This window comes from Nasonia vitripennis, chromosome 1 (genome assembly GCF_009193385.2).
Source record: "Nasonia vitripennis strain AsymCx chromosome 1, Nvit_psr_1.1, whole genome shotgun sequence".
Taxonomy (NCBI): domain Eukaryota; kingdom Metazoa; phylum Arthropoda; class Insecta; order Hymenoptera; family Pteromalidae; genus Nasonia; species Nasonia vitripennis.
Genome location: NC_045757.1, coordinates 7,364,794 through 7,392,288, shown reverse-complemented (window position 1 = coordinate 7,392,288; position 27,495 = coordinate 7,364,794). Strand labels below are relative to the sequence as shown.

The following is a 27,495-nucleotide window of genomic DNA, read 5'->3' as shown; positions in this document are numbered from 1 at the left end:
TACACTCTCGATTATATCGTGTCCGATAATTTGTATACACCGTGTAGCGGCGAATACGAGGGGGGAAATCGCGTTGCCGGTGCGATGAAATTGAAACAAAGTTTTTCTCGACTTGTTTTCGAAATCCTGATTACGAGTCTCCTCTAACTGGAACACGAGCGAAGCCCATTCATCCGTATTTTCCTCGTCATTCATGCCTCATCCCGAAACATTTTTTTCCGAAACGTCTTCGGTGTTGTTTTTAACTAATAATAAAAGCTCTCTCTCGTACTTTCGGGGCTGTTTTCAGCGGCTTTTCATCATCGCTGCGGGACTGTTTCATTTTTGAAATTGGCCGCGCGCGCGAGCGGATTAATTCATGGAGGAGATTCTTTATGCTTTCCGCGTGTGCCGCCTCGAATTACGCGATTATAACGAGAGAGCAAACGCCGGGGCACTACGCTCATCCGCATTAAAAATTTAATCAAAGCCGCTCAACCGCTGCTCCTGGCGGGAAAAAAAGCAGCAACAAAATCGAGTTAAACGACTCTGTTTTCGGCGGTCTGCGTGTGCTTTTAGCGAGTAAACTCAGTAGTAGTGTATAAATATTTGAGTGGCCGGTGCTTTGTTGCGCTGGTTTAGCGTATAATATGTTTTAACCTTGTCCAAAAAAAAGGTGGCCATTATTAATTCAGAAGATCGAACAAAACCGATGAAGCGAAAATTGCGTCTCCCCGAAGAAGAAGAAGAAGCTTGAGGAAAAACAAGCGGCCAATTAACAATGCGCCCGCGCGAAGGCTTTCCTTTCCCCGCGTACATTTGAAATTCCATTTTATTTATAATTCATGAGGAGAGGCAGCATCGCTCGGGCTGCGTATGCGTATTCATTTTTTTTCCTCGAAATACACTCCCTTCCGAGGGAATGAAATAGAGAGATGGACAGGATTTCGCTTTTCCCGCTTAGCCGCGAGAGTCGAGTCGCCCCGTCGAGCTGTAATGTACGCGCGAGCAGCGCGTATTTTAAATTAATTAGCGCGCGCTCGCACGGCAATTTGTAAGAATTTCCATTGCACATGAGGTGCAGCGCCCGCACACTGCTGTCGGCTCGTCGCGCACAGCGACGTAATTCGCGAACGAGTTGGAAAAAGGGGAGGCTTACTCTATTGAATAACGCCGGCGGCGTTTTTTCGCTCGCCGGTATAGGGGATGGGAAATGCAGAATACGCGCTTGATACGTTAATTAAGAATTCCGCCGCGAGTTGGATCGCTTTTTTTTTACTCGACTCTTTCGAGGAAGATCGCTCTTGGTCACCGCTAGATGGCGTACAGCGCCGTAGGCCGAAATCGAATTTCCACTCCACCTCGATGCCTCGCTCGATTCGGATGTGCGGCCCGAAGAAAAGAGATAAGCCTCTCGAGCATCATCCGCTCTCTCTCTCTTTCGTGCGCGGGCCATAACCGATCGCGCTCGCATTCATGAAACTCATCTAGCTCGCATAACCCTGGCCCGTTCGCGCTCAAAGGCCAGCTGCGCCGCACGAGAAAATTCCTCCTCCGAGAGCAGCCTCTTATAACGGCTCCTCCGAGCTGGCGCAGGAATATCGATTATGGCGCTACCAGCTCTCTCTCTCTCTCTCTCTCTCTCTCTCTCTCTCTCTCTCTCTCTCTCTCTCGCCCCCTTTGATCCTAAATGCATAATAGACCTGCAGCAGCAGCAGCCTTAAGCGATCGCGCAGGGCCAAAGTGGCCGGCGCTCGCGCGTTCTCGTTCCTCCGGGGGATTATCGTTTCCTCGCTGCTTATTTTGCGCGATTATCGCTCCGCCGATTCCGGAATAAGAGTGTATTAAGACTGCGATGGGAAATCGATAACGACACGACGCTCGGATAAGGCTAAACGTGTATCTCTCTCGTACACTGCTTTTGCCGCGATTTATATTGCAGGATTCAAAATTGTGTGTATACGTGCGGTAGGCGGCGATGGAAAATCCAAGGGATATTGCTCTGCGCTGCTGTGACCTCTCCCAAGACGCAAGAGCCTCGCGTATACGCGTCCGCCGGGAAATGAGGGAGAAAGGGCGACTGTACAGCTCTCGCGCGCGCTCGCACTACTTCCAATTAAAAGTTATCCACGCACCGCCGCCGGTCTACTGGCTGCGCGCGAGTTAATGAAGGAAATGGAGATAGTACAAGCGACTTTGGGATTTTGTTGCGAAATTAATACACACACGCGAACATTCTTCTCGATCCTCTTTTCGCGGCCCAAAGAGACGAGTCTCTATCTCGCCGCCTTTAATCGAATTAGCATCCTCCCCCGCGCGCTCGCGGGCTTTTCCTTTTGCGCGCTCCGAGAGAGCGGCATAATTGCTGCCGTATGAATATTCAAGCGCGCAATGTCAATGTACAACGCACAGTGTCGCTGCTCTTTGACGCCACCGCCGCCGCTGGCTTTCTCGCTCCGTGTGTTAGTTATAGCCTTGCTTTATTAGTTTCTGTCCTGTCTGTCTGACTGTCGCAAGTTTTCGATGCATGCGACGATTAGCTGAACTAGACACACTGCAGGTGTGATATGACCCTCGCGGGTTGAAAACGCGGCGACGCTAACACTTATGAATATGCAGGAGGCGCGAGAGGCTTGATAAGATCGCAATTAAAATGCGGTGCGCGGGCGGGTGTTTTTTCTCGGCGATGCTTCTTTATTAAAAATTAACGGCACGCGGGCCGAGCTTTCACTCGCGAATTCTGATGAATAGTCACGCGACTCTTGTTTCGCGTGGGACAAGTTTTTACACACCGGCTGTGGATGGTAATTCTCGCGGACAGGGAAAAGTTTGATAATTGTAGTACATAGTGGACTTCGAATGCAGCGGGATAAGAAAGAATTTTCCAAGTAATCGAACCCGCAGCCTATTCTCTCTAGACCCACAGCTATAAACGGCTACGGCGACGCAGGTGTAGCGCAATCGTCTAACCGCAAAACTTGAGAGCCGCGCGCGCGCACACTTATCATCGCGGCTGCGGCACGGGGATTTAATAGTCCGCGGCGATAAAGCCATTAGTCTTTATTAATTCGTAATTACGGCGAATAAAAGTTTCAACGGCCCCCCCGTCGTCGTCGGCGCATACGTTACGCGGGCAGGCAATTACTACCGGCGCAGCATGTAGCTTCTCTCTATAGCTTCTTCTTTTTTATGCACGCCACTAAAAGCTCTAGCCGAGAGTGAGATATCCTAGTGTAATCGTCGCGAGATGACGTCCGACGTATTTATTTAATAAAGCTGAGAGCTAGAGAGACGGTTCGAAGTAGCAGGGAGTATAGTACGGTATAGGAGTAGTAGGGAGAAAAGTTGAGGCGCGACACTTACTTTTCTGGCCGCGCGCCCGAGGAAAGCTGCACCGGTGGGCGGGTCCAGTTATTTTCTTCCGCCTCCGCGCGCGTCATCTCTCGTTTGCCGGCGCGACGTTCCTCCTCGTAAGAACGTAATTCCGTGTGATTCAATTAGGCAGCGGTTGTTCTTTATTTTCGGATTGAAATTTCGTAAATAACACATAGCCGAAATGTACAAGCGAAGGGAAAAAAGAAGGCTCGCGCGCTGAGAGGAGAAAAGCGAGCTTTCAGCGTGTATAGCTCGCTCTCTCTCTCTCTTTCTTTCTCTCTCTTTTGGCGCAACTCTATCGAGAGCATTTCGCCTCGACGACGAAAACTCCGGGCGCGGCGGTACTCGATACTCCGGGCAGGCGGAACCGTTAAAGGCCGCGATAAGCCGAGAGCAAATTTTATGTTAAAGGACCGTCGGCCAGAATTTCTGGAGGGCCCTCGATGCGCTGCAGCGAAATCCCCGAGAGTCGAAAACTCGGAGCAGTGCGCGGCCGAGAGCGAATGTAAAGACCAAGGGAGAGAGAAAAGAAGCTATACGATGACGAAGGAGAGGAAGAGGGAGAGAAGGGATATTATTGGTAAACATCGGGGAGCGCGGCTGCGCCTTTTCTCCGTTTTCCCGGGGCTCGCGTATAATCCAAATACTATAAATACCTGTGCTCATCGCGTCGGATATAAGAGGTGCTTTATGTAAACACGGCCAGACGTATTATTATATCGCTTATTTACCGGACCGAGAGCAGAGAGAGGATCGCTCTCTCTCTCTCTCTCTCTCTCTCTCTCTCTCTCTCTCTCTCTCTCTCTTCCGACAACAAATCCGTCGAGAGGAGCTGCTTATTGTTGTGAGAAGGAGAAGCCTTATTCGTTTGGACGAACTCGTGCGCGATTAAAGTCGATGCGGAGAACGATCGTACGTAAGAACACACACACGGCTGTGCGATAGAAGAGAATAACACAGACGGACGTATACGTCTCGGAATATTTCACTTTTTATCGGGCACGGCGGCAGCCGATTGCGTATGCACCTCGCAATCTCGGAAGAAACTTTATCCGGCCGATAAATCGACGCGCGGCCGCGGGGATCATAACGTAGATTTTTTCCTCGGATACGCTATCCTCTAATAAAACGCAGACGCGGACATGATACGAATACATGCTGTGCACTCTAATACCGAATTAAAACGTCACGTTCGATATTTCCCTCAATGTGGACGAACTTTCTTCACCGGCCTTTTGATAATTCAATATTCCAACCATTAACGTCAACGTTACGCCTACTACGAAGGAGCCGGAGCCAAGCCGCAAACAAGGCATCGGTGAGGCGAGCGAAATAGAGAGAGTGGGAGAGTTTGAGTTTGAGTTTGAGTTTGTTTTTATTTCACCTTGGGGTACAACCCTATCTGGTGCGTAGATATACACATTACAAGTAAAGAAAGAAAGAGAGAGAGAGAGAGGGAGAGAGAGAGAGAGTGAGAGAGAGAGAGAGAGAGAGAGATATGGTGAGAGCGCGTCAGAGAAAATCCAATTGGCGAATTCCTGGGCGTCACCGGACCGCGAAATGAGGCGGTGAGTCTGGCTCCAGGACGCGGAGCTATATTTCATTGCCGCGTTCTCTCTTTCTCTCTGGTGTGAAAGGGGCTCTGTGGAGGTGCCGCGCGAAAAAGAAGCTTGCAGACGGATCGACGGCTGTTGTGGGTATTGAAGGTGGAGGAGATCGATGTTTTCCGAGGAGGTATATTTTATTGGTGAAGTTTTTTTTGTCAGATGACGTTGATGCTGCAGTCTCTGCCGATGCAGTTCAGGTGTTTGACGCAGGGTGTCCAGATGCTGTCGAAGTTTAGGCTGAATCCTCCGAAGTCTTTCATTACTTTTGTGTAGATTTTGTTCTTTGCTGAAGGGAGTACTGTTACCATGATTTCGCTCAGGCGACAGTGTTGAATCGTGGGATCGTTCGGGTACCTCAGTTCTACCAAATCTGGTATGGTTGATAGCCCCTGAAAAAAGATGGATCAACATAACACTAAACAAAAATGCGTAACGGTTTATAGAATTGAGTGATGCATACGTTATTTGTGGGGCATTCCAAAGGTCCTTTGAACATCGCGTTGTATGCAAAATCAATTAGAAGCTTCTTCAAGCAGCGAGAGCAATACTTTGGAGGTGAGCAGGGATCGAATTTGATCTTCATGTAGCCATCGGTATCGGTGAAATGCTCGGTTTTATTGCTTTCAGTAACTCAATGTGTTCTTACTAAAAATTGTCCACGAGTCACGTTGCTCCAACTGAGGTATCTTTGACCCTTACCCATTCTCAAGCTCCCCATGTTTTGGTAATCGGTGTATTGCTTATTCGATCTGAATATCAGTTGGCTAAAGTAATCGTGGCTCCTCAGAGCTTCCAAACTGTCATCCGTTGTATCTGTCAAACCTAAGACTTCGCCATATCCGTTCTTACAGAAAATTAAATTGAATCGCTAAGATGCTCGCTATACACGACCATTTAAATGAAGAAACTTTCGAAATTACCTGATTATTTTCCACGCGGATAACAAAATTTTGAATCTTAAGTTCCAGTAGATGACATGGCTTCGTAGTCGTCTTGTACTTCACTCTCAAAATCTGAACATCGTCCTTTTCGGGATGACCGGTAAGGTAAACGTCAATTATCAGTTTATCGAAGGAACAATCTATCAAGTCCCCACACTCAATCACGCGAGGTGTCAGCACAGGTCCCTGTCAACAGATTCATAATATGTTGCTCGTATATTTTGAATCGCCAGACGATAAGAACGACGTTACTCGCCCGTACTTTTCCACAAGGACACTGTTCGCCACCGGTTAATATCATCTGTATCAATATCGACAGATTATCGATGACATATCCGTCCAATTGGTTTTCGCTTACGTCTATGACGTCCACGTGGTTGTAATCCTCTCTCAAGACGTTCACCACTGCCTGCAAGAGACGAAGAATTCAATTCATCTCTCCTATGTTCGATTCGTTCACTACAAACTTCATTACGTAAAACAGTCCGGGCGTTATTTTGCTCTTCCATTCCAGCGCGTGGATCACTCCCTCTTTGAGTAGTTCCACGTGTTCTTGCTCGCCGAATACACGTATTTTCTTGCGCTCCAAGCAGGCCTCGATGCGGTGGAATAAACACGCCGCAGCCACAAACGCGAAACAGATTATGAATCCAAAACGAACTGCGCTCTTATCAGAGAAAACAACAGCTGCCCTTATCAGAGCCAGCCACCTGTCTCCGAAGTCGTGCTCGCGTTATCTCCTCACTCGCGCTAAAAATACTAGTCTCTTCTTCTTCTTCTTCTTCTTCTTCTTCTTCTTCTTCTTCTTCTTCTTCTTCTTCTTCTTCTTCTTCTTCTACTTCCGCTTCGAAAAAAGAAACCAATATAACGTTCAACTCGTCACCGATCTCTCGGTACATCTATCGGTGCCAAAGTCCACGTACTCGAGTGAAGGAGTAGTCCCAGCAGCCATATCCCATCTGGCGGCATCGTCAAGCCCACCTGGCATGATGAATCCCCTCCTCGGCTGCGAGGTATCAAGTAGCGATAGGCCAAAGAGATAGACATCACAGAGAGGCGGACTCCATCTGGAGCGGACTCACGAGTAGCTCGGGCGCCCATCGACTTTTCTTGGCCCCTTACCAATTCTCGCTGCGCCGCACCGGTCTCCGCCTACGTGAGGGTTAGAGAGAAGACGACGACGACGACGACAACGGGGACGGGACACGCTGGTTGTGTCTACACGTGGCGCGTGGAGCACGACACAGCGTATTTACCTACATTGAATCCCTGCCAAGCTACAATTACCGGTTATCCATTCTTCCGTCGACGGATCTAGAGCCTAGCACTCGAGGGACTATGCCAAATTCACCCGCGGCGCCCAGGCCTCCGGATATATATCTGCATCCGAGAAGGAAGCTGATGTGTCTCTCTGGCGCCTCTGCGAGAAAACGATATATCTCGGATAGCCATCCCCTCGTTTAGTACGCGATCTCCACTCGGGAAATTTCTTCGTTCCCTCTCCGCAACAAGCGAAATTGAGGAAAAATCGACACGACCCACTTACACTCAGCGAACGAGACTCGCGAAATTCACGCGACGAAACTTTCACACACGAGATGAGACTACGGCGACGACGGAATTTCAACGCCTCGTTTCGCCATTTTATCGACGACGCACGCACACGGCGAGACGCGCTTAACAACTCATAAACTCGCTTCTGCCGCTGCAGTATAGCTTCTCCGCGCGCACTCACCGGAAATTGAAACAAATATTTTACGAGCGCGGAGTTACGAGGATAATATGGTCAAGAGGCGAAATTCCGAGGAGACGCGTGTGCGCGTTTATTTTCCTCGAGGCGAAAGCAGCGTGCGTGGATTTTATGCGACGTTAAGCGGACCTGTCGCTCGCCGCGTCCAGACGGGATGATTCGACGCCGACGAGTTTTTACGACGGGGGATGACTTTTTTCCCGGCCTTATATACCCTCTCACTTTCAGGGCTCTCTTTGGGAGGTCGCGGGCTTTCTTCGGTCGCTCGCGCGTGGATTTATCTGTTTCAGAAGATTGTCCATTCTGAGGGAAGGGAGAGCGAGGGTTGATGCAAAAACTTTTCCTAGTGGTATACACTACGCCGGAGAAGGCTTCGTCCCTCGCGTAGCTCGGGGAAAATGATCCCCGATAACTAGTAGGTTAGCGGGGACGAGCGAAGCCTAAGCTCTCTCGTCCTTCTCTCTATCGCGCGAGGACAGGAAGGAAACGCCACTTGGCTTTTTATCGGGCTGCCTCAGCGATTTGTTGGCTATGGCTACTACTAATTACCTCACTCAGTCTCACGAAATTCGATGCAATTACTTTCTAATAATTCGGAAAAGTAGATCGTTCGTTTCGATTGCGATTCGCGTGGTCTCCAAAAAAGCTCTCCTGCCAGAATAGTACACCATACCCGGGAGACTAACCAGCGGTTGGCGAAAAAAATTTACGCGCGAACTCGCTCGAAAAAAAAACGAACGAGAAGAAGCCGTAGCAGCAGCCCCCCCCCCCCCCCCCAAGACCGCCGGCAAAGACAAAGAGCAGCAGCCCCGGCGAAATCGAATTTCCTCAACGGGGCCAAGTTTTTTCAACGACAGTATAGCGGCAAAAAGAAGCCACACGCGCGAAACCACAGAGAGAGATGGAAGAAGAAGAAGTCCGAAGGATGAGTTCGGTTGAGGAACAAGAGGACGAAATGATCGCGCGCCGACTATTAGAATGTATTATGCATGCGCGAAATGGCGGTTTTCTGGGCGGGGAGAGAATCAGCGCTTGCTCGCCGGATGAAGGAGTTTTGCGGTGACGACGACGTGGAAGTCTGCCAAAACGCGGCCTAACGCTGACTTTTAACGCCGAGGCTAAAAGCCACGATCGAAGGCTGAATTATGTACGCCGGGGGAAAAGAGAGAGAGAGAGAGAGAGAGAGAGAGAGAGATGAGAGATAGAGAGAGAGAGAGAGAGAGAGAGAGAGAGAGAGAGAGAGAGAGAGAGAGAGAGAGAGAGGAGTAGTCCGATATCGAACGAAAGGGAGAGAGGAGGACGAGTTATGAAGAGGTTGCGCGATTTATGGATCGAGTTTGAGGGACTAGTGGGGAATTTCGGGTCTCGGAGACGGTGATTGCGGCGAGGTCGATACGCGATCAAAGTTCGCTGATTTGGCTTAATTTACTCTCCGTGTCTGGAGGTTACAAATTTCGGCGGGAAATTCAACGCGATTGAACTCCGCAAAAAAAATCCACTCGATGCCAGCAAAAACAAGAGCTCCACTGCGCGTAAAGCTCAAGCTCCCTCGAATCTCATATCCAAAAGTATATTTCATCGTTCCTCGCCGCCGTCGCCGGTTTCTTTTGGCCAGCAGCGCGTCGTCTCTCTACCACCTCTCTCGTCCCTCCGACCGCAAATGGGCCGCGATAAGATGCTATCGCTCGGCCGTAAACTCGCGAGCGCAGCACAGCGACGCGGCTTCGACTGCCTTCCTTTTTCCGATATGCCGTCGCGGTGGCTGTTCACGTTAGTGTCTCAATTATCGATCCTGTACGCGGGATTATCGAGGAAGGATGTACACGTTAAATTTATTGAGCCACGCTCCCTTGAACTCTTCAAAGATTTCTCGTCTATGATATCGCATAAATCGAGACCCTCGTCAAAGGCCTCGTCGTATTAATCACGCGTCATACAAATAGCCGGCGTACAAACACAGACGTGGAAACGCGCGGCAATCGTTATCGCGGCCGTTCCAATCCATTATTTCGATCTTCCGCGTAAACAAACCTCCGGAAAGCCCTCTGCGTTCACCAATACGATAAATCTCGGCGTTAAAATCGAGCTGTGCTCTTTATCGTTAGAGTGAAATTGCTCGATGAAAACGATCGCGCGCGACCTCTGTATCGCCGCGCAAAAACGCGCTCGCGTGCAAGGGCGATGAAATAACTCGCGCGTGACGCGATCGCCGGGGGTAATCAATTTCATTAGCGCTCGATCAGCTTGTCTCTCTCTCTCTCTCTCTCTCTCTCTCTCTCTCTCTCTCTCTCTCTTTCTCTCTCTCTCTCTGTGAATTTCCGCGAAGGAGCGATTCCGCGTTGAATCAAACCGAGTGCATTCATTTTCGAAGATAATTGCGACGATCGACTCGAGGATCCGGCGGGAAATTCAAATACCTCGCGAACAGAGTGAATTTCGAGGCTAGAAACAAATTCCACTCTCAACGAGCTCGAATGATTCCCGCGGAAAGTGTCGCGGAAAAAAGCCTAGCGACCACTTGAATCACTCCCCAGCATATCGCTCACTGGAATCACCCCGCGTGGAAAGCTCCGGGTGTAGAGGCGTGCATCGAAATGCCGCGTCAGTAGATTCTCGCTCGGTCGCGATTTTACGGCTTCTCCAACCGGCAGCGAGGGCGCAACGCGCGTATACACACACGAGAGGGACTGAAATCCGCGGCTCGCGAAAGTTACGATATCGCGCGCAGGTAACGCACAATTACCAGGCGCGCTCGCGCAATTGGATTTCCGAGAGCGGCGGCGATTTATTCGAGCTTTCTCCCTCACTCTCTCTCTCTCTCTATACGAGTGAATTTAATAACGATTCGAGCTCGCGCGAGCGCGCGCGAACAATCGCCCGCGCGAGAGATAACGATTCGCCGACGCGTCGCTTTATTCCGTTCGCCGGAGAGGGTTTATTGATCAGCCGGACACACACAAGAGTATAAAGAGTCGATGTCGAGGCGGGAAAATTGTTTCGCGATCGGTGCATTGGCCTATACGTGTGTATCCGTCGGGGAGGTTTAATTGGAGCCAGTGTGCACATGCGCCTACGTATACGTGTGCATAAACAAGTCCGGAAACGTATAGCCGGGTTATTTACGCGACTTCTTATTAGAGGGCATAAATTCATTGGAGAAGTGGCTCCCGGAGGCGCCACCTGTACTCGCGATATGTCCTGCAGCAGGGGCTGCTCCGTGTGTGTGTGTGTAGCACACGTGTATACCAGTCGGCCTAATGTCGCGGTTCTATTAACCCTCGTCGGCTCGTGTATGAATAGACTGTTGCGCCGTAATCAGCCGTTCTCCCTCTCTGCACTGTGTCTTCGCGGAGAACGAAGATGCATCGTACTGCGCGGTTTTGCGGAGTGTCTCCGCGTGGAAGCCAACTCGACTTCTATTTACCGCCATTACACCCACGTAATATCTATATGGCAGTAGAGAGCGAAGACGGTAAATAATAAAAAGCGTTCGCTTGAAAGTTTTAAAACTAAATCTAAAAACAGGCCGAAACTCGATTTCAGCAGCAGCTTCGAGGAAAAAGTCTCGAAGCTTCGTGAGACGAGTCGACGACATTCTCACGAGGATTGGCTGCGTGCGAGTGCAGGGAAGATGCTCCCGAGCGAGGTCGTGGCGCGATTGACGTGAGGCACTGCTGCTGCTGCCGAAGTTCCCGCGGGAAGCTCAACTGCTTTATAAATTTAATACTCGATTGGAGGAGGGAGCTGATCGAATTTGGCGAGAGGAGTGAGTTTTCGGGAGATGTACCGATATGGTGCTACTGCTGCTGCCGCTGTTTGTCTTCGAGCGAGAGCCCGGATTTTTGTTTAGAAAGAGAGGAGGAATTATAATGCTGTTATTTTTGTTTTTGTTTCAGGTGAGTTGATGTTTGACTCTTTGGCTTGTCTCTAGTTCTCGGTAATGTATACATTATCTGCTGATACTTGTGCTGTTGTTCAATTAAAATTCAAGTAGAATACAAAAACGTAAACAAATAGATCAGGCCTCTTGACTGCGAGAGAGAGTAGTGTTCCAGTTCCGACTTCCACCGCTAGGTGGCAACCCGTTACACGCAAGTAAAAATCGTCCGGGAGGGCTACATATAGGACGGCGCTGTTCGAGCCAACCGGGGCGATTGCGGTTATCGCTCGATTCAGTGCCGTGAATCGGCCGATCAGCTTTTGTGGCAGGACAATCGTCCGAATTGGAAGATGGCGATATTATATCGCCATGCCTATCCGCATTGCGAATCGCTATAGCTTGTTGGCTTCTTCCTAGCCGACTCGAAATCTCCTTATCTAGCGCTGCACCGCGCGTTTTTTAAGGCACCGTTAGGGGCCATAATTAATCATAAAGAATGGTACATATTATAGAAAAAATAGTTGACTGTTTACTCGAAAGGCAGAGCCAAGTTCTTATTCGAAAACTCATCAATTCCTAGCTGTTCGAAAGAAATCTAATCGGCGGGTTCTCGGCTACATGTGTACACGTCGAATTAAAATCCGGCATTCGAAGGAACGAGCGACGCTGGTGGGAGGAAGTAGCAGCGGTAGACGGGGCGCAAGAGCGGAAACTCGCGCTTTTTCTTCAGCGAATTTATTACGCGGACGTTTATTCGAATAATAAATGTCTTTGTCGGGGCGCCTGTTCCTACCGCGGACGAAAATCGCTTTGGATTCGTGTTAATACTTCCTTCGGAGCTTCCGTTCTCTTCCCTCTCACTCGTTTTCCTATTTTTCCCCCGCGACCGAGGCGGTGAATAAATTCGGATTAAAACGTAAATTCTCCTCCGACTGCATAGTCTCGCGGCTGAATCTTACTCGAAAAATTCGTAAAAAAACGGTACACATGCGAACATTAAGGCAGGAAAATTCTCATTAGCCCGGAGTACCTCTCGGAAAATCAAGCAACAGCAGCAGCAGCTGGCTATCGGTCCTTCCTCATTCAGAGAACGGGACGCTTATCGGTGCAGCTAAATTTCACGAGCTGCCAGCGCGCAGCTCTGCAAAAACAAGCCCGAGTCGTGGCGAAAAGAAACTGCGCGTGTACACACACATACACACAGCAGCAGCAGTAGCGGCAGCAACTGGATGAAAGCGAGCGAGTGGTTTCTATGGCATTTTGCCGTGCTTTCGGCTCGTATTTCGCGCAGCTTTATCGACTCTCATCTCATATTTTAAGCAGCCGCCCTCGCCGCTACCGCCGCCGCCGCCTCAACAAGCAATGACGCCCCGTATCAGATGTTACGTCCGCTCTCTTTTCGCTTCCGAGCGTATAGAGCTAGCTAGCTTTCTTTCTTTTGCCTTTTTCTGCAGCAGTACGCGCCGCGCTGTACTGCTTCTGCTGCTGCGGAAGCCCAGACTGAAGAATGGACTCGAAGATAGCCGAGATTGCAGCGACGGCCGGCTAACTTTCTTTTTATACCCTCTCTAGCACTCTCTCCCCCTCTCTTTTAATTAATTTAAGCCGCTTTTTTGACTTTTCATTAGTATTCCCGTCGCTGCTTTACTGCTTTCCCTCGCGCTCCTTCTCCTTCACGTGTTTATTGAAATTTATGGAGCCCGCTCGCGCTGTACACGACCGCAGCTCCAGATAAAAGCTGCGCGGATTAAGACGGACCTTCCGATCGACCGGGATACGACCTGCCGCTTTGTATCCCCGAGAGAGAGGGTTGCACTTAACGCCGAATGAGAATAAAAAAAATGAAAGAAGAAGAAACGGCGGAAGTCCATACACACGCTGCGAGCGAGCCGTTATATACGCTCTTGCCTACAGCTGATTGCGGCCGAGCTTTGCGGTCGCATTCAGCGGCGCGTGTGTATACAAGGCGCAGCATTTCGTATTCAAGGGTGAACCGCAATTTTGTTGGATTGCAGCCGCTAGCTGCGCTGGGCCTCTCGCGAAAAGGCGCGAGAGCACACAAGCTCTCGAGCGATCATTATATTACGGGAACGTATCGTCCGCTATACCGAATCGAAATTCACTGGGTGGACAAGCGCGGGATTCTTCACAACACACGCAATTTACGCGCCGCGTGGCTTATCGCGCCGATCTGATGTGTAACGATGTCCAGCGTGCGACGTCTCTGTGCACTCGCGAACTTGCGATTTATCAAGCGCAAAGCAAACTCGTATTTATGTACACACGTAGTAGCTGCAAACGCACGAAGTTCATAATCGTCAAAGCCAAAAACAGAAATTACAACGGACAGAGCCGAAACAGCAACTGGTTTTTGCCGGGCGACTAGCCCGAAGTCTCCACTCATATCCCTAGGGGGTGTGCGCCATTAGCCGCTGCACAGCCGCACGCGTAAACCTAACCTCGCCGCTCGTAAATTCACGTTAGCCGCTTTTGCCCGATTCTCGTTCTCTCTCGCGCGCGTTTGCAAAACCTGTTACATAGCTTCGCATTAGCCGCTCGCCCTCTTCGCGCTTCATATTCCCGGTCCCGCGCGCTGCTACGCGCTCTCGCATTTAATTGCACATTATAGGCGATAGCCCGTGTGTGTGCGTTGGATAAATATCCATAAATATTAATGACGCGACTGACGGCTCGTTCGTCGTTTAGATTCTTTTTTTTGTGTCGTGGGGGGATGGCTGTTGCCTTTGGATCGCTGCGGCGCGGCTGGTTATAATGAGGACGTCGACGCGCGCGGGGGAGGAGGTTTATTTACGAGGAGCGAAGCAATGTTGACGGGGATTTATGGTTAATTTCGAGAGTTATTTATGCAATGTTGGTGACAGCTCGTGTTTTTTTTTCAGGAATGATATTCGGGCGCAAGGTATAACGAGGATATATATTTGAACATTTTGCGCGCAGCTCGCAAGGAAATCGTTACACTTTTGAGCACCCACCAGTTGCTCGAGTTTCAAACCATTTTCGCGCAATCTATTTTATTTACATACGATTCCAGTGGCGTGTGCTGCTGTAATGCGAGTGAGACATGTCTGGCATTACTTGGAACTTACTGCGTCTACGAGACCTTTCAGCGATCCGACAGCTGGTAAGGGTATAATGATGACTTTGGTAGATGACGGAGGAAGTTGTTGTGCGTGATTCGGAAAATACTGGAGATCTTAAATGTCAATCAAATTTTCGAATATTGCGAATGCAATAATGTCAGCAACTTTGAAGCCAACACAACCGATAACTAAATTTATTCAAATATTTTGACTGCTGACATTTGTAGTAATGAAAAAAAATATTTTCGTATACTTCGGAGATTATAACAATCGTAAAAATACTCGCAATAAGTAAAACAATAAAGAAGCGTATGTTCAATGTCACATTCAAAAATTTTATGTCCATATTTACACACCTGTTCATTCAAAACGTGTCTTCTTACTTTAATATTAGCACGTGTCATTTGTCTAACTTATCAAATTTATGGTATTCTATACATGGGATTTAATAGTAAAATAATATTTTACATTTCAGTAAGCATATGGTTCGCTTATAATACAATCTATTTTATGTATAATTGATTTTAATGTTCGATATCACTTAATGTTTACCGCATAATTTATCATCATCGGGATTTTCAATGCAACCAATACGAGATAGGTATTTACTGATATTCTTCGACTCTGTAGAAAGCCCCTTTTCAGTTATTTTTGTTTTGTAAGCTAATTCGACAACTAATTTTGTTATATTTTGTATGTTGCTTATAACTAATTCACTGTGATTAATTACTGTTTTATACTTTCCTGTCAGGTTGCCTTCGTCAATATTGTTAGTTTGGCAAAGATCTAGTTCATTGTCTAGATATCTTCCTTGTAAATTATTAGCGATTTTTGTGATATCCTGTAATGAACATAGAAAAGTTATTTCGGTTATTCAAACAAGTATTTATTTATTAGTAAATTCCTCACTTTTTCGGTACTATCGAGAGTGATTTCATTCATTCTCAATTGTGTTTTGACAGCATTGGTAAGCTTCTCCTCCAAGCTTTCTTTTGAAATCTGCATTTGAGTTTCAAAAAATTTACGGCAATGGGCGAAGCCTCTTCTTGCTGAAGGCATATTTGTTTCTTTCTAAATATAAATTAATTGACAATTTTATAAATATGGTATTTCAAACTGTAAACCAAAAAATTTGGTATGTGGTATAATTACTCGTATTTCAACCATCTTTGGATATTTTGCGACTTCAGATTCAATTAAACTGATGATTTTCTCTTTTGATTTTTCTGATGTAGTACCGACAGCTTCTCGTAACTCTTTTATACTGCTTGTCATTACTGCGATTCGATTTAAATAAGTTCTTGCAACCGATTTTAGGCGATCATTTCTTTTTGATTCGAGCTATGAGTGGTAGTATTAAATAATAAATGTATTAAACACTATATTTTATAAAAATACGAACGTTCTGATATCTTTACATAAAAATAGTAAGTTTTATTTTGTTTGAATAACTCACTGGATTGCCGTTTGCTGCCAAAAAAACGTAGAAAAATACTAAAAACACTTTCATTTTAAGAACAAAATTCAATTTACTAAAATAAACAAATGCTCCAAAAACTTTTGTATAATATATATCAACCACTGAGATTCCTTCCGGCTTATATAGCTTAGTTTAAATTTGTTTATATTTATACAAAAGTGTGCAACAAATCTTTTTAAAAAAGTTGCAGTAAATACAAAAGTAGTAAAATAATAAAAGGAACGCGTGTTCCATGCATACAAATTTAAATAGCGTTCAGGTTTTTCCAAAGAGGGCATATTTCTGGACACATAGATTAGCAAATATTTGAATTTTTATGTTTGTACAGTTCCACTTTTACATTTTATCAAGTTACAATTGATAAATGTCATAGGACAAGGCTCGGCAATGCAAAATTCTAAACAACTCGTCTCTCACACTGTGCTCAATTTTTTATTTACAAATATTAATTTAATACAGTGTCAGTAATATGTAGAGTAATCCTAACAATGTATGTTCGATACTAATGTATATAAGTAGATCTTTCACAGATTATGGTTTAGCTGGCTTTTCAAGACAACCAAAAAGTATAAAAAGTTTGTGACGTTTTTTGATGCTACGGCCAGTATATTTTTCTTTACTATATGACGCCCATAGACGAATTCCACGATTAAGTTCATTATATTTTTAATATTACTGATAACTTTCTCACTGTGGTCAATCTCAGTTTCGTACTTTCCTGTTAGATTGCATTGATTGGAATCGCTATTTTTGCATAGTGTTATTTCCTTGTCCAAATTATCACCTTGCAGATTGACGGTGATTTTCGCAGTTTCCTGTATGAAGAAAATATAGTTTATGTTAATTGACGAAATGGTCTTCTTTTATTATTAAAGTTCTTACATGCGCAAGATTATCGACGCTTATTTCGTTGTCCCTTAGTTGTATGTTGATAAATTTGGTAATATTTTTTGCTAATGCATCTTTCACTTTCTGTGTTTTGCGTTCAAAAAATTTGTGACAGTGGCCAAAGCCTTGAAAGGCTGGTTTATTATCTATTTCTTCCTAAAAATCGATGGATCAGACAAGGAGTAGTCTTATTATGAAATTTTTATGATTTATTTTCAATAAATAATGAACCATTTTTGTCATGCACTTACTAGTACATTCAAAATCTTTGGTTCATTCGTGACTTGAGAATCGCTAAAGCTAATGATTTTGTCTTTGAGTTCTTCTGGTGCTACAGCGATCTTATTGCGAATTTCTTTTATGCTATCTGTTATTGATACAACTCGGTTTAATAAATCTCTTGCAACCGATTCTAAGTTTTCGTCGCTTAAGTCGACCTGTGCAAGATAGAAGGTGAGTTTTAATTATGAATACAATACCACTACTATTTAGTAAAAAAAACGTATATAGTTAAACTTTTTGCAGAATTAGAACGTTTAATATATACTCACCGGATTCCCTCTTTCTACCAAGAAAACCGCAAAAACCACTGCAAAAATTTTCATTTTTAACAAAGATGATGAAACTATATTAAAAGATCTCCGGCACCAAACTAATCCGACTTCAAAATGACGAAAATACACTAATAACACGAACTTTATAGTCTACCTAAGAAAATGACCTTTCAAATTCTTATAATATTCTACTATTCAATAAAAACACAATAGACGTTTCAAGCTAAAGCACACCGGGCATTCAATGCCAATCATACAGAAGTATACATCGTCAATATTTACCCATTCATTATGTAACACACCTATTCTTCGGCACGTGTCGATTACTTGAGTAATTCCACGTTGATCTTTCCCGAAACTTAAAAAAAAAGTGCACGTGTTTTTCCATCAAATCAATTTTTCGCTCGCGGCAGGTTAACATCGTCCGTCCAGCCATAAAACTGCGCCAACCTCCCCCCTCCGCGAGTAGCGCACGAATTAACCCAACTCAGCCTCTCTCTCTCTCTCTCTCTCTCTCTCTCTTCCAACCATCCAATTTAATTTCGCAGCGTCGCGCCGAATTCAAAATACGAGCCTTGCGTTTTCTATTCCGCGCGCGCTCTCCCGCTCTCGTCGGCTGGCATAGGCATAGACCGAATTCCAAACAACGGCCGACTCAAAAGCTACCGCTGAGCCGCGCCAGCAGCAGCAGCCGGAAATTGGATTCTTCGGAAAAGTGCGCGTATATCGATTAAGCACGGAATGCGGACAGGGTACATGGGCTAAATGCAAGGCCTCGCGCTGTACGACCTGGACGGCGGAGGAGGGTGTATAATGAATTCGGGGTGTGAGCGGAGGGGGAAAGGGTTAGTCCGTGGCTCAAACTAATGGGGTAAACATAAAATGCAAATATAAGGGTTTTTACGGCCGCAGTTTATTTTAAGGGTTTTACGATCTTTTTAGTCGGGAGCACGGATTTGATCGATCGGCTTCGAAAGATTGTGGGAAAAAAAGCTTAAAAGCGTACGCGTGATGTTTCGGGTAAATCCATGCGAGCGCAGAAGTAGATTAACTGCGAGTTCAGTCAGACCCACCCCAACCGAACAATCATAACCCATTATCCACCAGAAGCTACAAAGCGAAGGAAAAAAACATCACGCACGCATACACATCCCGATTCTCCATCTTCGCTTATGATGGAGAGCACAGAGAGCGCATTATCGAATCACTTGCTTTCGGCTCGTTCTCGCGTATTACATTATACCCCACGGGGTAACAGCAGCAGCGGCAGTGGTGCACATCTGTAATTCCGGCGTCGGCTCAGCGATGATTGCAACGTCGTTATAACCAACGTCGGCCGGAATCGAGTTATGCGTCAGCCGGCCGAAACGAAACGTTACCGCCGCCACGACGACGTGCCGAGTGTACGTTAAACGCAGGTGTACACATTCTCTCTCGCTCTCTGTGTCTCTGTGGGTATGTGTATGTGCGTGGGAGGAAAGTGCGCCGCACGATCGGGGGAACAATGGCTTTGTTCGCTGCCGCGAGTGATACCGCGTAAAGGGAGAGCAGCGAGAGAGTAGGTTCATTGTAGCGCGTCGGGAGCGGGGCTGATGTATTTGCGCGAGCGAAAGTTTCGCGTGTTTTGTGTAATGACGCTTACCCGCGCGGAAATGTAACTAAGCGTTAGTAGGTGGAGAGAGGCTAGTAAAAGGCTAAACAGCGTCGTCGACGACGAGGACGAATTGTTATCGAGTCAAGTTCTCTACTTTGAAACTGTGTCGTCGTCGCCTGCGTGATGGCGAGCCATGCGCTATCGCGTGTAGATCGTAGTCGTCGCCATTCTAGGTGTATATAGTCTCGGTGCGGGATTCGCTTTTGTGTTCCTTTGGTACGAGCTTTTTGCGGAGCAACTGAGGAAACTTTTGGTGAAAATGTTGAGATTGGTTCTTAATTGAAAAAGGCAATCGAAGACTTAACGACGATGTTTAAAAAAAGTTGAAGTGGCCACCCAAATGCAACTTCATTTAGGAGATTCAGATGCATTTACAAAAAAGTACTCATAAGTCTCCTCGAATGAGAATCATCTCTTAATCAAAAGCGAATCAAGAGCAGCCGCTTATTAATCCCGGCAAAGGCAAAAAATCTCGAAAAACTTCTCTCTCGCCATCATCTATCCATCCATCGAGCCTCACCTCCCCATCAAACTCCAAACGCTCGATCAGCTATTCGACCGCGAGCTCCAATTCCTCCCCCGCGATCAATCAATAACCGCCGGCATTCCCAGCTTCAACCCCATCCCTACACACTCTCTCGTCGTCGAGCGCGATATCAGCAGTAGCGCGCGCGTCCGGCATTCGAAATTCGTAATGCAGCGTAATTGCACCGGCGACGATTAAGGCCGCGGATCACGCGGAAAGAAAGCCGCGGTTCGCGGAATGCGTGATTTCGCGCTAATGTGCGGTCGCGTTCCACCGCATGGATTGAAAAATACATTCTCCATTGTTCCGAGGAGGGTGGCGGAGTTGACTGGGAGATGATGGATAAAAAACAACGACAGGCATTTAGTTGAGCTGTTGGTGGTGGCGGAGCCCTGAAATTAGCTTACACGTAAGGAGGAGGCCTGTTGTGGAGAGAGAAGAGCTATCGCCGCGATTTAGGGACTGGCGCGTAGTCTGCTGAGTCAGCGAATCGCTCGTGCGAGAAACATCCGCCTTCGGATTTCGCATACGACTATACAGCGTGTATACTGGTCAATGCTGCTGTTGCGGATAGATGACGACGCGGCTATAGTTCCGCTGCTATTGTTGTAGGCTCGGCAAACTGCTGAGTTTTACTTTCCTGCGAGGGGTCGTTAATTCTATTCCGTCTATTTCGATAGTTTCCTAAATTTTCCTAATATCAATGCTTTTCCGTACTTTTTGGGAAAAAAAGCTTTGTTGCTGCGAATAAGATTTCTCTCGACTCACTGCATTCATTAGAGCGAAAAGTCTAGAGAACCCCGATAAACAAACGAGCGAGCGTCACTCGCACCCCCCAGCCACGATTAATTTTCTGTCCTCCTCCACGGCGGAGTAGCTTCTTCTTTCGTGCGCGCTTCGAGATAGCAAAAAAAGCAGGACGACTCGCTCTGACGGACGAGAGATAACACGCGGCGAATTCGTTCCTCGTTAAGATCGCTGGACTAAGATACCGAGAACTCCTCCTTCTTCTTCTTCTTGACCCCGATAAAAAGAAGATCTGAAATTTTCGCTGCATTTTAATTCTCGTCCACATCCGCGCACACGCATTCACACAGAGACGGCAATCGAATAAATTGGCGTCGTATCCCTGTGAAAGCCGCGCCTATGCGCGTCGGTGATATGTTGGCTGTCAATCCCTGAATAATGGCGCGCAGCAAAGTTCCCGCGGACGACGGCAGGGGGTACTAGTAGTAGTAGAGCGAAGCTATCCCTCACGAAGCTGACTCCCCCTCCACGGCCGAACTTTCCGCCGAGAAATGCGAAAGTTCGATGGAGAGAGAGAGAGAGCGAGAGAGAGAGAGAGAGAGAGAGAGAGAGAGAGAGAGAGAGAGAGAGAGAGAGAGAGAATGGATCGACGGGGGATAGACTGACTAGACTGTTCGCCGATATTGTGGAATGCGCGTGCGGAGGCCTTTTTCGTCTGATAAATCTTACCCCGGCTGTACAGTGTGTGCCATTTTCCTCGTCGCCCTAACACAACAAAGGGAAAAACAAACGCCCGTTACGACAAAGGCTACTATGTATACGCATAAACGCAAACAAAGACGCGCGGAGGTAGCGGCGCGGGAATCATAACGCGTTACGAGGTCCGACTAGCGGCTACCACAGCGAGGGAGAACGAGAGAGCGGCCTTATACAGCACCTACCTGCTACAGCAACAACTACTTGCAGTTTTAATGGCACAGTCGTGAAAAGCCCGGCCGCGATACGCCGTTACTGCGAGGGACTGGGGAGGGATCGAGGAAGCAGAATATGGGCTTGTGTCTTGCCCGTGCCGGACACTATCTACTGTGCGTTTGGGGGAAAGTTTCATTTTAACTACGATTAACGTGGTTCTAGATTTTCGGTTTTGAAACTTCGTCTTTCATCACGTATCCCTCGAAAAACGAATAATCTCACCTCGACACCGATCGCATCAAGCTCTTCTACATCCGAGCTCTAACGCGCAAGAATCGCAAAAGAGACCGTTTCATTGGTCTCCGTCGTAAAATCGACGCATCTCGCTGCTTCAGCTACACACATCCGCACACAATGCGTACGCGCGACCGTAAAAGCTCTACGCTGATATTACCACGGGTAGCAGCAGCAGCAGCTTTTATTCCGATGGAAGCTCTTTCGCGCGCGTGTATCGGAGGTGAGACTCGGCGCGCCGTCGACTTTTATTGCACCAATATCTTGGAAAAGAAATGAGCAGCGATTTATATTTCACGGGGGACGAGGAGGAGGTATAAAGCTCTATCTCCCTCTCTCGTTCTCCGGAGCTTCTTTGCATGGTAATGTAATGGTGTGTGCTCGCGGGGGCTGCTGTTGCTGCTGTATGTGTGGCGAGCTTTGATTTTACGGCTGGAATCGTCACGACGGATATTGTCCCCCTTGTGATGGGGTTGCGGTAATTATGGTTATTGATTCTCTCTATATATCTCCGGTGAAAGGAACGACTGCGTTATAATACTTTATTCGCCTCCTTGTTTGCCGTACCTAATTTTTACCCCGGCAGGCGAGAATAACGTCGCTGCCGCTGGAAATATTAAAAATCTCTTGATACCCCAAAGGATGAGAAGCGCGGCGAGGCACGGGGTATAATGGAATTTAATTTACACGCAAAAAAATTAAGTGAGCACAAAAGGAAGGCGGCCGCGAGTGCAATTTCCCAAGAAAAGCCCGAGTATTTTCATTCTCCTCCTCGTCGTCTCGAGGAGGTATCATCCTATCTCTCTCTCTCTCTCTCTGTCTCTCTCTCTTTTCCAGTGGCAGAGCAGTTAAAGAAAAAGGCGCTCGCGAGGCCGGGCAACAAAGGAAAAAACACCTCCATCGCGCCACTTAATACTTAGAGCCCTCCACAAAACAGTTTTACCCGGCAGCAGCGTCTCACGTTCTCCGATTATTATTTCGAGGCACTCGCACCGCGCCTTTTCTTAATTAAAAGCGAAAAAGACGAGGCAGCGGCAGCAGCAGCAGGGGCAGGAGGGAAGAGAAAGAAATACCGAAAGAGAAAAACTCGGGAGGGGGATGGGAGAGAAGGTGGAGCGCATTGTGTAACACGAGCCGCTAACCGCGTTGGCAGCGCACAATGCTTGCGCAAGCGAGCCGCTTGTTTCGGTTTCAGCGGTGCGATAAGTAAGTCGAGCTGCCGAGACAAAGGCGCGAAATGGACGCGAACAAAGGATGGAGAGGGGAAGCAGCAGCAGGAGCTGTGTTCTGTACTGCAGCGAAATTGAGAAAACGCGCCCGGCTCTTCTTCTGGATTTATGGATTATGAAGTGCTGCTGCTGCTACTGCTGCTGTGCTATGGGAAGTTGCAAAGAGGATGGATGGGGAGACGACGCTGCGATGCGAAACGATAAAGCTGTCGCGAGGATGCATAATTTATGCTACTACACTTTCTCTCTCTCTCTCTCTCTCACTCTCTCTCTCTCTCTCTCTCTCTCTCTCTCTCTCTCTCTCTCTCTCTCTCTCTCTCTTGTCTCGTTGTCGAAAGTTTTTATGCAATTTTGTTAAGCGGTTAATGCGTACATGTGTTCTTGGAGGTAAAGAGAATGGTGTTGGATGTACAGTCAAGATTATCAAAAGATTTATTTCTGTTTTTGTTGTGACAGGTAATGCTTCTTGATGACGTCGCTCATCTTCTCGGCCATCATGACGGTAGGAGCGTTGGTGTTACCTCTTATGAGCTGCGGCATAGTGGAGGCATCGATGACCCTTAATTTCTTAATCCCGTAGACCCTCATTTCCGAATCTACCACAGCATTAGGATCGCTAGCCGGGCCCATTTTGCAGGTACCCACCGGGTGGTATCCAGTCCCGGTACCGTATTGCAGCACGCATTCGTAGTAATCGCGAGTGTCGTACTTGAGGCGGGCACAACTTGGTAGAGGGCTTTCTTTAAACCCCTTATCTTTAAAGACCTTGGTTCCGAAAATTTTTTTCACAAGCTTGATGCCCGCGATGGTGGTGTTGATATCGTGTGGGTGGGTCAGGTAGTTGGCGTAGATCAACGGTGGCCCCCACAAGGGATCGCTGGCATTTAACTTTAAAACCCCTCGACTCTTGGGATTGAGTAGGGTTACGGCTATGCTGACAGCGTTATAGTAGGCCGATGGATAGTAGCTCAGACGTTCACCCTTTTCTCGGTCGTACATGCCCGCACCGATACTGACTTGGATGTCTGGTACACCTGGCAGAGTCTCGTACTCGGTCTGAAGATAGGTGACCGTAGTGGAGATGCCGCCTCCAGCCAGTGGACCCTCGTGGGTATTCATCCAGTAGACAACATCGTTCTGCACATCCTCGATACTAGCCAGCACAGATGATTTATCGTCTAGGTCAAACAAGAACGATTTGACGTTGATGTGGTCCTGAAGATTGGCTCCAACACCTGGAATGTTCTTCAACACTGGTACGTTTAATTCCTTGAGGTGCTTAGCTGGACCGATACCCGACAGCATCAGCAACCTTGGGGTCTCTATTGAACCAGCTGACAGGATAACCTCCTTCGTAGCGTAGGCAATTTTAGTCACTTTCTTCTTGAGCTTTATGTACTCCACTCCTACAGCTTGTTTGGTTTTGGGATTAATGATGACTTTCGTGACCTTGGAATTGAGCTGGATGGTGAGATTTTTTCGGCGTCCGCGAATTGGCCGAATGTAGCCACCATTGACGCTTTGGCGAACACCATGAATGACAGTACGCTGGAGAGCTGCGGTACCGATCGAGTCGCCGTCGGTCACGTAGTCTATCTCTGTAAGGTTTAATTCCTTCCAGGCCTCTAGAATTACCTCGGAGTTCTTACTGGTCTCGAGGAAAGTTTCAACAGTCAAGTAGCCACCGATGCCATGATTCTTCGGATTATTCTCGGCCAGCTATTATTATTTTCATTCGATATTAGTAATCATGTTTTAAAAAGTATGAATTTTGGTGTTTTGGATTTATTTGCCTTGCGATCTCGTTGATCCTCTGATTTTTTGAAATAGGGTAGAACATCTTCGTAACTCCATCCAGGATTACCAAGTTTGACCCAGTTGTCATAGTCCTCCTTCACACCTCGAGCATACCACATTCCATTTATGGTGCTGCTACCCCCCAGTACTTTACCACGTGGCCAAGTACACGTATTACCTTCGTTTTGACGGCAGGCATAGGGTTCCGGTTGGGTCTCGTATGAGTAATCGACGCTGCTACCGGATATCAAGAAACCCATTGCTGGAATATCAGCGATGATAGGTTCCTCGTCTCCAGTTTCCAATAACAATATCTGATAAATGGAATCAATTTTTATATTTTGTTATTTATACGAAATATTTTTATCATTATTTAATTGATGCAGTGGGCTGTACCTTCCAATCAGTAACTTCACTCAAACGATTCGCGAGAACACATCCGGCGCTGCCCCCTCCAATGATGATGAAGTCATAGTTATTGCTGTGACCATCATTGTTATCGAATGCTATCGTTTTCTTTCCTAATTTCTTAGTATCGCTAAAATTCTTATCGTTTGACCACTTGAGATACTGAAATAGAAATGATAAAAATGCCAGCACGTTCGGTTGACATGAAGAGCTGGTCGGATTTTGTATGCAAGCCTCAGTTTGGTTAACCGGTTGCCACACCATCTTGCTTCCGCGATCGCGAGTTAGACAACACTGCAGCTATCTCGAAATTTTTGAGCTTTAATAGACGTTAATGATTTGCGTACTTTTATCTTTATAATCTGGATGATTTATTTCAGTCGGAATATTTCGTATCTTATGAGCAATGCGAATCCGGGATTAAAATTTGATCTTAAAGATAAGTTTTGGTTTGTCTGCGAGTACGAATTCTGTTACTTTCGTTATGAAGATAAGAATTTTCTTTTGATTTCACAATTTTTTTTGCTTTGTACTGTCACTTATTACTGATGTTTTCCATAACAATAATGTATACACACTCTTGCAAACGATTTCACTTGTTTTATTATTTCATTTTATGTGACATTCGTAATTTAGAGACCTCAGTAAAGAACATTCATATCCACACTAAGTAATTAAATAAGTACGAAAGTCTGCCACAACAAGGATAAATGCACAAAAAAAGCAAAAAAAGAGAGCAATGACTTACAGACACTGTCACTATCTACATCAAGATTTCGCGGTAGATTTCAAGTAAATTAACACTGATAAAACATTGCACGTAGAATCTAAAGCCTTGTATGTAGAAAGCTCTTTTATGTAGAAAAAATAACTCGACAATATTTTTGCTTCAATTAAAAAGAAAAAAAAATATCGCATAACCACAGCCGCGCGCAACTATTCTCGACTCAGCAGCGGTGGAAAACAAGCAAACACCTTACGATAAACCCCTCGCAGGCTTCTGGGAGAGGGTAAAAACCAGCGCACACAAGACTCTAGAGCAAGCGAGAGAGGGAGAGAGAAAAGGCTAAATGCGGCGAGCGGCGTAAGCTGTCATTAAAACGTTCCGCAAGATCGACTGCAGCAACGAGCGGCGATGCTGTAATGGGCCTCGCTACTACGCTCGCGGATAAATACGCCGACGCGCGCAGCTTCGTTACCGCGCGCTACGGTATACTGGAAAATTTTGCAGACTGGGCGGCTTTAATTTCTCTCCATTGTCTGAGGCTTCGAACGGAAAAATGTGTCTGGGAGGCTCATTGTGTGGATTAATTTCTCGATACTTATAGACGTAATGCTATTCGAAGCTTCTTAGTCGAGAGGATATGTAGACCCTTAAAAATGTCTTGGCTCGTTAGCGCGAGTGCGTTTCGCTTAGCGGCTGGGAGACTTTGATCACGCGTGTATTCAGAGACAGCCGAGTGCGAGTGATTCCTTTTTACGGTCAGAGAGCACGTTTTGCACTTGTTCTTAGACTTTGCTGCGCGTCTTTTAACGATATTTATTTCGTGCATCATGATTCTTGCTAATGATTTTATCACATTTTCTGTTTCAGGTAAGTCGAATAGCCGCACTACATTGCTCGTACCCACTCAAGGTAAAAACTGTGTCGTATAAATGATTAATGACGTTGCTTATCGTTTATTTTTTCAATCATTCAAGCTCTCACAGCACAGCTGAGAGAAAAAAGCTAAAAAGCCCATCCGTATACGGCGCATAAAAGAAACCGCATCGTCGCACACCTACACATGTGCGGCAAAAGGGCTCTCGAGAAGCGCGACCTCAAAGGCTCGGCATCAAATTTAAAAATTAACAAACTCGCTCTTTCTCCAGCGCCTCCCTTGCTAGAAGCACACGAGAGCGAAACAATGGCAAAGCCGTCACTGCGAGAGCTCGTCGCTTCAAAGCCTCTAACCGACGCTCTGCACAACAAACTCTCCCGCGGAAATGGAAGGGAAAAATCTATGGCTCTCTTTACCGCTGCTTCTTTCCTCTCTCTTTCTATCTCGTTGATACGTGAAAAAAGCGCGTCTCTGATGTGCGAAGAATCAAAGGCAAGCCCGTTCGCGATAATTTACTTTGAGGTTGCTTGTGCATACAAGGCTCTACGTGCGGTTAATTCTATCAAAGTGTGACGCGCGTGTGTTCATCGTTATTATTTCTGCAGTTCCGAGTGTGTTATAGTTGACGCCCCATTGTTACACCAAGACGTCGAAATTCCGACGAGAGCTCGAGTCAATAGCGATTACACTCGAATCCGTCGACTGTATGTGTATTATATACCTCAGCTCGGTATATAGCTGTAAGAATGTTACGAACGTCTTGGAGTTAGCC

At 46.7% G+C, this 27,495-nt stretch overlaps 4 protein-coding genes across 5 annotated transcripts in view; 1 reads left to right on the top strand and 3 right to left on the bottom strand.

Moving 5' to 3' along the window:
- LOC100121596 (CUGBP Elav-like family member 4) overlaps positions 1-27,495 on the top strand; it is a 566,446-nt gene that overhangs the window by 124,440 nt on the left and 414,511 nt on the right. The gene's annotated exons all lie outside the window — the stretch shown is intronic.
- On the bottom strand, positions 4,711-8,395 carry LOC100116530. Its single transcript, XM_008206560.4, has 5 exons — positions 6,378-8,395; positions 6,165-6,311; positions 5,882-6,088; positions 5,422-5,805; positions 4,711-5,350 (listed from the first exon to the last, which is right to left on the bottom strand). The coding sequence occupies exons 2-4, from the start codon at positions 6,201-6,203 to the stop codon at positions 5,593-5,595; spliced, it is 459 nt and encodes a 152-aa protein (XP_008204782.1). The 5' UTR covers positions 6,204-6,311; positions 6,378-8,395; the 3' UTR covers positions 4,711-5,350; positions 5,422-5,592.
- LOC107980688 lies at positions 14,946-16,423 on the bottom strand. The gene is made up of 4 exons (XM_031930226.2): positions 16,090-16,423; positions 15,786-15,974; positions 15,543-15,704; positions 14,946-15,474 (listed from the first exon to the last, which is right to left on the bottom strand). The coding sequence occupies exons 1-4, from the start codon at positions 16,141-16,143 to the stop codon at positions 15,175-15,177; spliced, it is 705 nt and encodes a 234-aa protein (XP_031786086.1). The 5' UTR covers positions 16,144-16,423; the 3' UTR covers positions 14,946-15,174.
- LOC107980689 lies at positions 16,470-18,592 on the bottom strand. The gene is made up of 4 exons (XM_031930231.2): positions 17,553-18,592; positions 17,253-17,438; positions 16,996-17,157; positions 16,470-16,928 (listed from the first exon to the last, which is right to left on the bottom strand). Exons 1-4 carry the CDS (start codon positions 17,604-17,606, stop codon positions 16,638-16,640), a joined length of 693 nt encoding a protein of 230 aa, XP_031786091.1. The 5' UTR covers positions 17,607-18,592; the 3' UTR covers positions 16,470-16,637.